Source organism: Camelus bactrianus, chromosome 25 (assembly GCF_048773025.1).
Source record: "Camelus bactrianus isolate YW-2024 breed Bactrian camel chromosome 25, ASM4877302v1, whole genome shotgun sequence".
NCBI classification, from domain to species: Eukaryota; Metazoa; Chordata; class Mammalia; order Artiodactyla; family Camelidae; genus Camelus; species Camelus bactrianus.
This window is the reverse complement of record NC_133563.1, coordinates 14,053,084-14,064,590: the sequence shown is the minus strand read 5'-3', so window position 1 is coordinate 14,064,590 and position 11,507 is coordinate 14,053,084. Positions and strand designations below refer to the sequence as shown.

General features: G+C 35.0%; 1 protein-coding gene across 4 annotated transcripts in view; it reads left to right on the top strand.

The window, feature by feature from the left end:
- Window positions 1–470: 470 nt before the first annotated feature.
- Window positions 471–11,507, top strand: part of ANGPT1 (angiopoietin 1) — a 233,702-nt gene continuing 222,665 nt past the window's right edge. For 2 of the 4 annotated variants that reach the window (XM_045517264.2, XM_074352628.1), the window contains exon 1: window positions 471–1,255. In XM_045517264.2, coding sequence (XP_045373220.1) covers window positions 959–1,255 — 297 coding nt within the window. In that variant the 5' untranslated portion in view covers window positions 471–958. The remainder of the gene's footprint in view (window positions 1,256–11,507) is intronic. The other 2 variants (XM_010955829.3, XM_010955830.3) reach the window with 2 other exon arrangements.

Below are 11,507 nucleotides of genomic sequence, written 5' to 3'. Positions count from 1 at the left end.
TCAACTTCATATGCATATGCTGTATTTGAGTGACAAGATATGGAACAATGTTTTACTAATTTGACCCTTCTGATAATTTCCTAAAAGTCTAAGTGAATACAATGAAGGAATACCATCTGTAAAAATGCTTTTAATATCTTTTTCCCCAGAGTCAGGAAAAAATATTTTTAATTAATAATTATATAGATTTATTATTCACTATAAAAATAATTTTACTGGACACTATGCCAATTTTCTTCTTAGGGTTCCCCAGTTAGTAGAACTTTAAAAACGTACTTCTAGTTTGCTAGATTTTAGTAGGTCAGCATGCGCACCAAAAGTGTATTAAGGTGGACTGCTCTATTTATTGATTTGCGGTGAATCTGCTAAAGGCTGGAGGCAATTGTCTGCGGAAGGGGCGGGAGGGCCATACATGATCGAGGTCATGCGCATCTAGCCAATTTGTAAGACGATCCAGCCGCTCCAAGCCATCAGCAATCCTTAGCATAGGGGCACACTCATGCATTCTTGTCAAGTCATCTTGTGAAAGGCTGCCTGCTTCCAGCTTGGCTTGGATGTGCAACCTTAATAAAACTCACTGAGGTCTGGAGAAAATAGCAGATCTGCAGCAGATAGGGTAGAGGAAAGGGTCTAGAATATGTACACGCAGCTGACTCAGGCAGGCAACACGCTGAACGGTTACACAGGGAGGAAACAATAAATCTCAGCTACTTATGCAATAAATATCTCAAGTTTTAACTAAGGAAACTATCATTATAGTAAAATAAAAAAATAACATTTTAGAACAAAGCTAACAAATGGCTAGTTTTCTGTGATTCTTCTACAAAATCTTTCTTTGAGAGGGAAAAAGTCAAACAAACAAGCAGTTTTACCTGAAATAAAGAACTAGTTTAAAGGTCAGAAGAAAGGCAAGGAGCAAGTTTTGCGAGAGGCACGGAAAGAGAGTGCTGGCAGTACAATGACAGTTTTCCTTTCCTTTGCTTTCCTCGCTGCCATTCTGACTCACATAGGGAGCAGCAACCAGCGCCGAAGTCCAGAAAACGGTGGGAGAAGATATAACCGGATTCAACATGGGCAGTGTGCCTACACTTTCATTCTTCCAGAACATGACGGGAACTGTCGTGAGAGTACGACAGACCAGTACAACACAAACGCTCTGCAGAGAGATGCTCCACACGTGGAACCGGATTTCTCTTCCCAGAAACTTCAACATCTGGAGCATGTGATGGAAAATTATACTCAGTGGCTGCAAAAAGTAAGTGATTGCTTTCAGTTTCTAATTGCACGGAGCCTTTTCCGTTCTTCCACTGCAGCTGACTTAGAGTTCCATAGGGGGGCATTTGTGTGTTTACCTTTTGCTCCAGGGGGGCAGTGTTTGCAAATGTAAGACGGCTCTCTCCCTGAGGCTTCACAGGGAGCCAAGGATTTTAGGCTCCTGCAAGCCTGTGAAGGTACGGTGGCACCCCGTTTGTGTGCCTAACACTGGCATATTTTATGACGTTTCTTGTTTTCTGTTACTTAAAATTTAGCTTGAGTTTTCTGACTGTCAAAACCTACCTTGAAAAAAAGCTTGTATATCTTGAGCAAAGTGGTAAAAAAAAATAATAATAACAGTAATACTAGTTTAAGATCAAATAGATTTTACACCATGCAATTTTGTGCAGCTAGGACAGAGAATCATCACCAAATACTTGTTTTTCAACCTCTAGTAAAGTTAACATGGAATGAGAGTAAGTATAAAGTATGATATTTGATTGGAGATATTGTATGTGTATGTAAAAAAACAATTTTAGGAAATAGAATAGTAGAGGGCTGATTTCTGTCATATATTTCTTTTGTCCTTGAGAAAAAAATCAGGAAGAGGTATTTTAATGTGAACTCATCAGAAAGAGGTTGTATTCTCACTATGAAAGGAAAAATTGAGCTGCTGGTGGCTGTTCCTGAAGACATGCACCTGCAGATTTGGGCTTAACGCAACACGTAGACTTTACTATATTCCTGAAGTATCTCTTTCCTCAGAATGTTGTAGTTACACACAGTGCCATGAGGAAAAATAATTTTCTCTCTCAGTATTAATGTTGAGTATGCATTTAATCCCAATTTATAAAAATCAAATTAAGCATTTTATTCAGTTATTTCTCTATAAACCATTTAAAAGTTTTTGTTGAAAACTTACCTATAAAGAAAGAATGCACTCTCTGTAGTTCATTCCCTCTTTGCTCTCTGTTTAATTGTGTAACAGGTAAGCAGCAGATAACAAGTGTATTCAAATGTGTCACTAGAACGGTGGCAATGTCAGTGTCCCATTTGTGGGACACTAAAAATTCACTTGGTGTGTATGGGTAGGAACGCAACCAGTCTAGTCTTCCTTAAGTTAGTCTGTTAACAGAACAGATCCTTTAAGAAGATAAAAGATAGGGAGAGGACAAATGCTCTTTTTTGTTCCTGTGTGGTCACGCTCACTTAGATCACCGCCTGCTGAATCATGTCTAGTAATAGTTATTTTACTTTTGTCCACTAGGGACTGAACTAAGATCACTGTTATTTTATTTGAGAAGTTAACTGAAACTTAGTAGTTTTAGAGTTTCCAAACCTGGAATTTTACTTAATCTTTCTGTTGTAGATTACAGGTGAAGAAATCCATAAATAGGCAAAATAATAGAAAGGACACAGAATTCTGCCATCTTTTGATAATGTAGCTTAAATTTCAGGCACTAATTATAGCAGCAGGTTATAATAGGATACCTTTTTTTCCCTTTGGTAAAACTTATTTCCATCATGAACAAATGAATTTGGTTGAATAGCTTATTACTATTCTCAGTATACTGCCTATATAGTGTTTAATGAGAATTCAAGCATTATAAATTAGCTTGGATTCATTGAGGGAGGTGGGGAGGGAAAGTTAGTTGCAAATTGTCTTTAATGAGCTATTCTACCAAAAATGTAATATTTTGTTTGCTTAAAATATACAATCAGATGGTGATTCAAACATAGTAATGCATATCTTTTGTTGTTATGCAATTATTCAGCAGTAAAGGGTAAATACATGATTCCATTGGGCTTAAATCATGAGCATGCTTCATATGTTAATTTAATGTGTGAAATAGATTTGATTTTTGTTTGCATTGTTCTTGGTCAATGATGATGGCATAGTTTTCAGATTATAGCCAAGCATAACTATGAAAATGTTCTTTGGTTATACAGACCCTTGCTAGCATGAATCAAGCTGAATTATGCTGAAAATGTCCCTGTTGGAGTGAGTCAGAGCAGTTTGGCTGGACTATTGTCCGTTCAAATTTGCATATCTTTTGTCATTGTTAATGCGATTGGTCAGAGGATCAAGAAACCAAATAAATGCCTTCAGTAAAGGACTTGCTAAAGGCTCTCATAAGTTTCCCTTAATTAGAGATTTTCTTGACTTCAAGTTCTAAATTTCATGTAATGTATTTATTTTGATAATTCAAATGGAAATCTTTTTTGTTGTAACTATTTGGTATGCTTAATACTGTAATTTGTTCTACTTCTATTTTGATTTCCAGTAGTTCTGTTAGTATAAAAAGCAGTGCACTGCAGAAACTGAGGCTATCAGTGTAAATGTAATTAATTTATCCATTTATTCAACAAAATAATTAATCACACACGGTGATTATTATGCAGCTCATGCCATCACTATCAAGAAATTATTTGATGCAGAAAGTGTATTATGAATGATAGAAAAAGCCAGATGATAATTTATGTTAATCTGTTACTTTTCTTGATATTTTGTAAACTGGACTCTTTTAAATATTCTTCACAAGACACTGGCTGTTACTAAAAGTCACTTTGTGAGATTTATACTTCCCAATCTTATTCCTTAACTTTTGGTCTTTCAGCTGAACAAGATGAGAAGCAAGGTAGGCAACAGGGCGAAGGATGTGTTGGGCATCTTAAGTCCTGGAACTGTCATGGCACTTGTCTTTTGATGTGATGGATTTAATTCTAAGAGATCAACTTTCTATGATAACTTGTCAATTAACACCAATATGAAATAGGTTGATAGCTTTATCCTCACTTGTCAAATGGAGAAAAACAATATAAATAATTGTTCAAAAATCACATTTTTATTTAGTGAAACACTTGGACTGTTTGTCTAGGTTTGACTCTCTTCTGTTATATAGCTCTTTTTAGCATTGTTAGCAAACTATATGCAGTACCGGAGAGTGACCAGATCTTGGGATAGTAACAATAAGTACAGAAGGTCTTTGTGTCTTTGCCACTTTCTCATGATTCCTTTCTACCTTCTGTGACAGAGAAATGTCTGTTATTTAATGTCTAGTTCACATCCTGTGCTTCTTGAACTGTTATTTTCTTTGTCTCATATACCCAAAGTTCACAAATATATGTATTTAAAATATTCAGATTTAAAATATATAATGTTCTAGAATTGGGGGGAATTCTTAGAAAGTCTGTTTTACTTTTGCCAAATGATGTCTTTTCTTTTTTGGTTGAAAGTATGAATACATTGAGTCAAAAACATACCTCGTAACAGAGAGCAAGGATCTTATGCTATAAATATTTCATACTAACTATAATTGATGAATTGATGATTATTAGTAGGAAATGTAGTTATGAATTGCCATCCAAAACATTTTCATACGTGAACAACTTCTAATGAAGTGTTTGGCTAAATTTTTCTATTGACAGCATTTTTGGACTAACAGCATCCTCTAGTTGTGTAATCTCTATTAAATTCTTTGCTTCAGAGAATTAAGTTTCAGCATACTATTACCTGAAACATATTAATGATGATGATAGTCTTTTTAAAGATTATATTTGTATTACACATATTTTACTCATATTATTATCCTCTAGAATGTGGCTTCCATGAGGCCAGTGACCTTATATGTTTGTTCACTGTCATTTCCCCAGGGCCTAGAATAGTATATGATCCATAGCACATAGATAATAATTATTTGTTGATTGAATAAATGGATGCACTGTCTGTGTGTTGCAGTCTACACTTTACTATGTATTATTAACATTTTGAATTGTATACCTTACCTCCCTAAGTAGATTTTGTTGTCTTTTAAACAAGGACTACATGGGGGAGGAAGAATAATTTTCTCTCTACCCTCTCAGGTTCATGGCTAAGACCCTTCTGTAATGAAAAAAAAAAAAACCATACTAACAGGAGACAAACAAATGGAAGGTTAATAACTGGTATACCTTCTGTATACATGGGAGATACCTAGGAAAACTGAGTAACTCCCCCAAATGACCCAACCTGCCACCTTAAATATTGTCTCCAGCTAAAGACAAAGAGATGTTCAGTGAGGAGAGCCTGGTTTTCAGGCAAAGCACAGTAAACAAGGGTTGGTTGTTATGAAGATTTAAGTCCATGCCTTTTCATTGATAGAGTTGCTAGAGATTTAGTCATTCTCTTCATGGTACAGAAAGGGAGACACCCTTACAAATGGAAATTTCACTTATAAATGTAAATTTCTCTTATAAAAGGATAATTTCTACTTGGTTTCCAGAGTTTTTTCTGTGTCTGCTGTTTCTTAAAAATAATCAGCCTGAAATAATCCTTATGTCAAAAAGGCATTTATTAGGGTGACTTATTCTGCTCCCCTTCAACTACATCCTACAATTATTTTTGTCCTAATATTAAAGATAAAGGGTCTAGATTAGGTGGTTATTAATTATCCAAATTGTATTTAGTCTAGGATCTTAAAAACTTCTACAGTCTCTCCATTTGTCCTCTTAATTATTCATTAAGAGTCAGCTTTGTTGACTGTTTCTCCATGAAATGTCCCCATACTCCCATACTCCACTTAGCATCCCAGGCTAAGTTCTCCTGTGTTATCATATTGCATGTATCATGTTAACACTGCATTTCCCTGTTGTATGGCTATTGTCATTTTCAGTATTTGTTTTGAGAGCTGTTTGCCTACTTAGACTGTAAATCCCTAGGCTGTAACAAATATCTCTTTATCCATCTTTACATCTCCGACGATGTTTAATAAGTGTCTGAACAGTGTCTCTGTTATGATAATATGAAAATTTTAAAAAAACATTAAGTGCTCAAGTGTGTGGTGCTAAGTATAAAATGATGCAACTTAAGGGACCTTGTAACTGCTTTCAGATGCTAAAGTTTGCTTGTAAGTTACTTGAGGGTGAAATTGATCTCCCTGTGGGACAACAAAGAATTTTATACTTCAGACCAGTTAGGCAAACATTTACTGCATACAACAGTGGCGTGTATTTACATATAATATGTGCATATGTGAATCTCAGTAACTAGAAGTGACTTCTCATCTATGCCTTGTTTTGGTGGCTGGTGACTGCAAAACTAAGCCAGAGAGATGCTCTGTATTTTAAATAAATATATGGAGGGACTTCCAGAATGTGTAAAATAAGCAGACAATTGATAAGTATGTTTTTTTTAATTGTCACTAAATTTGAAAAAAATATGCATATGTGATTTATGCATAGAAATAGGAATTAAAAGGCAATTGCCAGGAAAGGTTAATAGGAATAATTGTCTTTTAAACCCAGTTGTATTTCCCTGCCAACTTTGAGAATAACGCCTGATTTTCAAGTCAAGTAGAAGCTCTTTAGTTAATGCCTCTGTATTAACTTTTCAATAAGTAGTTAGGTTTTATTGTTTGCTTGTTATATTTTAGATTCCAAAGATCCAAGAAGTCAGAAAGACTTTCTGGGCCTCAGAAGTTGGGCATTTGGAGCTATAACAACTTTTCAGGTTTCTCTGTAGGAGGGAGCAAACCTTTCCCTAAACTGTCTCCGTTGAGGGATCTCAGGTTTCAGGAGCATGGCAAGTAGGTTCTTTTCTTGGGTGATTGCAGACCTTCCTTACTTCTGACTGTGCCATTTCATGTTGAGCTGTCTTTTAGTAGCACTTATGTCATATGTAATTATTAGTTAAATGTAATTTATAATAAAAAAGAATGTGCCATTCTTTTCCTTAAAATCCCCCTGCAGTTTTCCATTATGTAAGAATAAAATCCAAAGTCTTTACCATGAGGTCCTATATAATCCGCCTCCACACTCCTCTCTGGATTCACTATTTACCACCTTTCCCTCATTCCAGACATTCAAATGACTTTAACCTTCTTGTGTCTCCAGCAGAGCAGCTCATCCTGTCTCAGGGAATTCACATGGTTTACTTAGCTAGGAAAATTCTTGCCCCAGGTCTCCGCATGAATGGCTTTCTCTTCATTCAGGTCTTTGCTCAGAAATCTTCGTAGAGTCTTCTCTGAGCACCATTACCTATCACTTTCCCTCACTTTGCTAAGTGACTTTCTATCATAATACATGTATTATTTCTTCAAGACATTTACCACTATGTCCTTTTATTCCTTATTGTTTGCCACATAATTTGTTTTGTCTCCCTCTACTAAGAATGTCAACACAAGAGGTTCTTGTTTATCTTCTTCCTTGCAGTATATGTCACTCTTAGAAGAGTGCATGGCACATAGTAGGACCTCAGTAAATATTTGCAGAATATAGTCTCCCAGACCTTATACTCTATGAGGCAGAGACTGTACCTGTCTTGTTCAGCAGTTCTTATTTATTATTTTATTTATTATTTTTATAGTAGATCACTTTTCTTGTACAATGCCTGGGATGTAGTTGGAAAGAATACTATTTTTTTTTTTAATAACTAGAGAAATCAATGAGTTCCATGGACAAATTTTGACTGTAATTAAATATATGTATGAAAATGAGGCTTAACTGTGTTCTATACATTACACTACTATGTAATGGGGGAAATTTTAATTAATCCTGAGTTTCTGTGTGCTGTTTCAAGGGTCAGCAAATTATGTCCCTTGGACTAAATTCAGCCCACCACCTATGTTTGTAAATAAAGTTTTACTGGCATTCAACCACATGCATTCCTTAATATATTGTCTATCCATTTGTAAATAAAGTTTTATTGAAACAGAGCCAAGCCATTTACTTATGTATTATCTATGGCTGTTTTCTTCCTCCAACGGCATAGTCGAGGAGTTACAATAGTGACCAACTGGTCCACAGAGCTTAAAATTTGATGTCCAGCCTTTTACTGAAAAAGTTTGCTGACCCCTGTTCTGCATCACAAAAGGAATATAGTATTAACACTGGGGCCATTGCAAGGTAAATTGTGAGGTTTCTTGTGTGGGAAAAAGATGGCCCTCCAGGAAGCCAAGTAATCTTCAGGCCCATGCCAGTTGGCAGAGAGCCTGTCTAAGCCATTTCTTGGCTTAATATTGGGACATGCTGTGAGGTGACATTTTACAGTACAGGGAGGGAAATTTCATGTCTTTTTTTTTTTTTTTTTTTAATTCCCTGCCCATCTTCATGTGAAGAGAAAAATATTCCAAAACAGATATATCTTAAAAAAGAAAAAGCACCTGAGTAACAATGCAAATCAGCAGCCTCTGGATAAACAAGTCTGGGTGCCAGTTTCATCATGTTGGTTGTGGCATTAGCAAGAATGTTGACAAAACATTGGAGACATTCTATTTTCATAGAAATGGAACTTCAGGTTCAGCCTTTTATATTCAGTCTATTTAGAAACCTTTCCTCCTTTTGTCATTTGTTTTAGATGTAAACATTACAAGTGTTCCCATTTGGGTAGATGATGAGCAGGGAGGAGCTACAAGTGGGAGGCTCAGCTATAAAGTACAAAAGTTTATCAGCCCCTATGCTATAATTTGCTAATTAAGGAACTTCTGTTTTCTTTTTGCGAGGCCTTGTCTCTAAACATTAGCAGTCTTCTCCTGGGCCTTGTCTTCTTTACTTTTCTTTTCTTTTTTTTAATACCACAAGCTGTATTGTGTCATTTGATTACACGCACAACTCTAATTACACTCTGAGTCATCCTTGCCTCTTGTTCCAATACAAGATTATCGTTTGCTGTGAAGTTGGAAAGTTCCAAGCTCCCTTTGGTTCTAGCCCCATGGTCTGAAGGAGGGAGGGCCTCTTAATGTTTAAATCTCTTTACAAATTGTACAAAAGATGTGCCCCCTCCCTTATCAAAGAGGTTTCTAAAGAATGAAGCACTCCATGGATTATCTTTTCTTTAAATTTGGAGGCTCTGTACCTAAACACTCTTCTCTAATTCTTACATAGAAATATTAGACGTGAGAGGTTTTCAGGTTTCTTTGGTCTTTGTTACCTAGCCAAATGATCTGATTCCTTCCTTCAAACATAAGAAAAGGTAATATTTAACTGAGAAAGTGATGAAAAACATATATAGCCAGATACATCCCAACTGGTAGCTAATAATTTCATCTATAATGTGTTTAGGCTTATGCAGATCTTTTCTTTTGGCAGTAAGTATTGGAGAGTAAAATGTATGTAATAATTGTTACTTTTTATATATACCATATGATTATGCAGGCCACTTACTGCAGATCTACATTGTCATGTATTGACATTTGTGTTTAACTATTGAAAGTGCATGAAAATTAGCACAAGCATCAAACTGTGTCTAAAGTAAATCAGTAGCTGAAGTATTAATAAAATGCAAATGAAATGTGATTTTCCTGAGTTGTAAGTAATGTTTACATGTAAGTCATCAAACTCACTGGCATCAAATAGATAAACTTACTATGTATTTCTGTGGAACAGCTGATGATAATTTTGGAGGGTGTTGTATTTTGAAGTTTTGTTTTATATGTGGTTTAACTCATTAGAAAGGTTTACACTTTATAGTCTCTATTTTGTTTATGAAAGCTGAATGAGTTGAATTATAAAACTAGACCCTAAAGATTATTGGAGGGTTACCATTTCCAGAGAACAAATAAATATTTTAAAATCCCAAATTACATTTAACTTCTAAACCTTTAAAGAAAGTTCCAAAATTTTATAAAACATTTCAACACTGTTTTTGTCTTCACTATTAATATACAGTTGACTAGATTAAAATCCAATGGATATTTATTGCAGCTTAAGATTTGCTGCACCCAGCAGACCTTACATCTACCTTATCTCAATTGACAGACATGAGAGGTGAGGATTCTATCTTTATTACTAATATCACCAGTCTTTTCTTTATTTTCTACTTTTACTCATTTTTTAAATATCAATAACAGCTGTAATAAGCAGTAGTTTTAATATTTATAGTATTAATGAATAATTTATTGAATAAATTGAATATTTAATAACTTTAAAATGTTAATAATGACAGAGTGGAGGCTTAATATTTTTTAACAAATGAGCTGATGAATTTTAAATATTTCTTAGCAGTGGAACCCTATTTCCAAGTATATTATTAGGCAGAAACTTAATATGTAATCTAAATGTAAATCAAGGGAATAGAGGAGAACTGGAGTGAGGCCCAGCCATGACCCTCTTCTTCAGCCCTTTCCCCAGAGGCATCGTTCAAGGGACTGTATGTGTTCAATGGAATACAATTTCAAGATGGCGGCAATGAAACTTGCAAATAATCAAATATTAGGTAGGTAAAGTTGCCAATACCAATCTACTGGCAGACAGGAAGAAACATAGCACTTGATAGTTGGAATATTTTTTAGCAAGCTGATTGTAAGAATGTCCAAAACAGCTTAAGAATATTAATGTGTAAATTACAAAAAAAAAAAAACAATGCAGGTTGTTCTAGACTCAGAAGTGTTGAGAGGTGGTCTGCTAGGTTCTATAGCCCCTGTTGTTGAGAAGCCTAAACCCATTGAAATAGACAGACATGAAAACAGATGCATTGTTTAACATACTTAACATGACCCAAATATGTTAAGACAATAGACAATTTGTGGATAATTAGTGACAAATTGTATAACTTAACCTATTTTCCAAATTATCCAATTTCATGATAGTGTGTACTTCGCTGTTTTAAATTTAGGAGCATAAATTACATTGATTACTTAATATCTCAAGCTACAATACAATATAATACAATATTCACTTAGAACAGAATTCATTGTTAAGGATAGTGAAAGGAAATATGAGTTTTAAGCAGGCATTTTGATATTTTCAAAATTTTCAAAGACTTGTTAGATTGACTCAGCTAATCTTTGTTTTTTATTTCTAGCATATGACACTTACCAGAATTGCCATTTTCTTGTTCATATGTGCTGGCTATTTAGTAGTTTTAAAGAGACTATCCTGACTGTGAAGGTTAGTTCAGTTAAGACTAGATAAAATCATCCTTGAATCAATCCACTTTCCCAAACACACCTAAGCTGCAACGTATCATAATATGCTGAAAGAGACTAATCATAAGAAAGCAATGTCTTCAATTCCATTCATTCTATGGAGCTTTTTCTCTTTCTTTAGGAGATGAATAATGCACAGCCATTTGATAGACTGATGGGGTGAAGTTTCTAAAGTCAGGTCTTTTATGAATTTATTATTAACTTGCTTATTAGAAATGCAAGTTCTAATATTTTTTCCTGGCTTCCCAGTGGCCTGCTTTTTTTTCAAACATCAGCTTGCCCATTCTGCACTTTGGAGACTTCTGAGGCTTGAAAACTGGAAAAGAGAGGTGGTAAGGCAGTCCTCGGAGC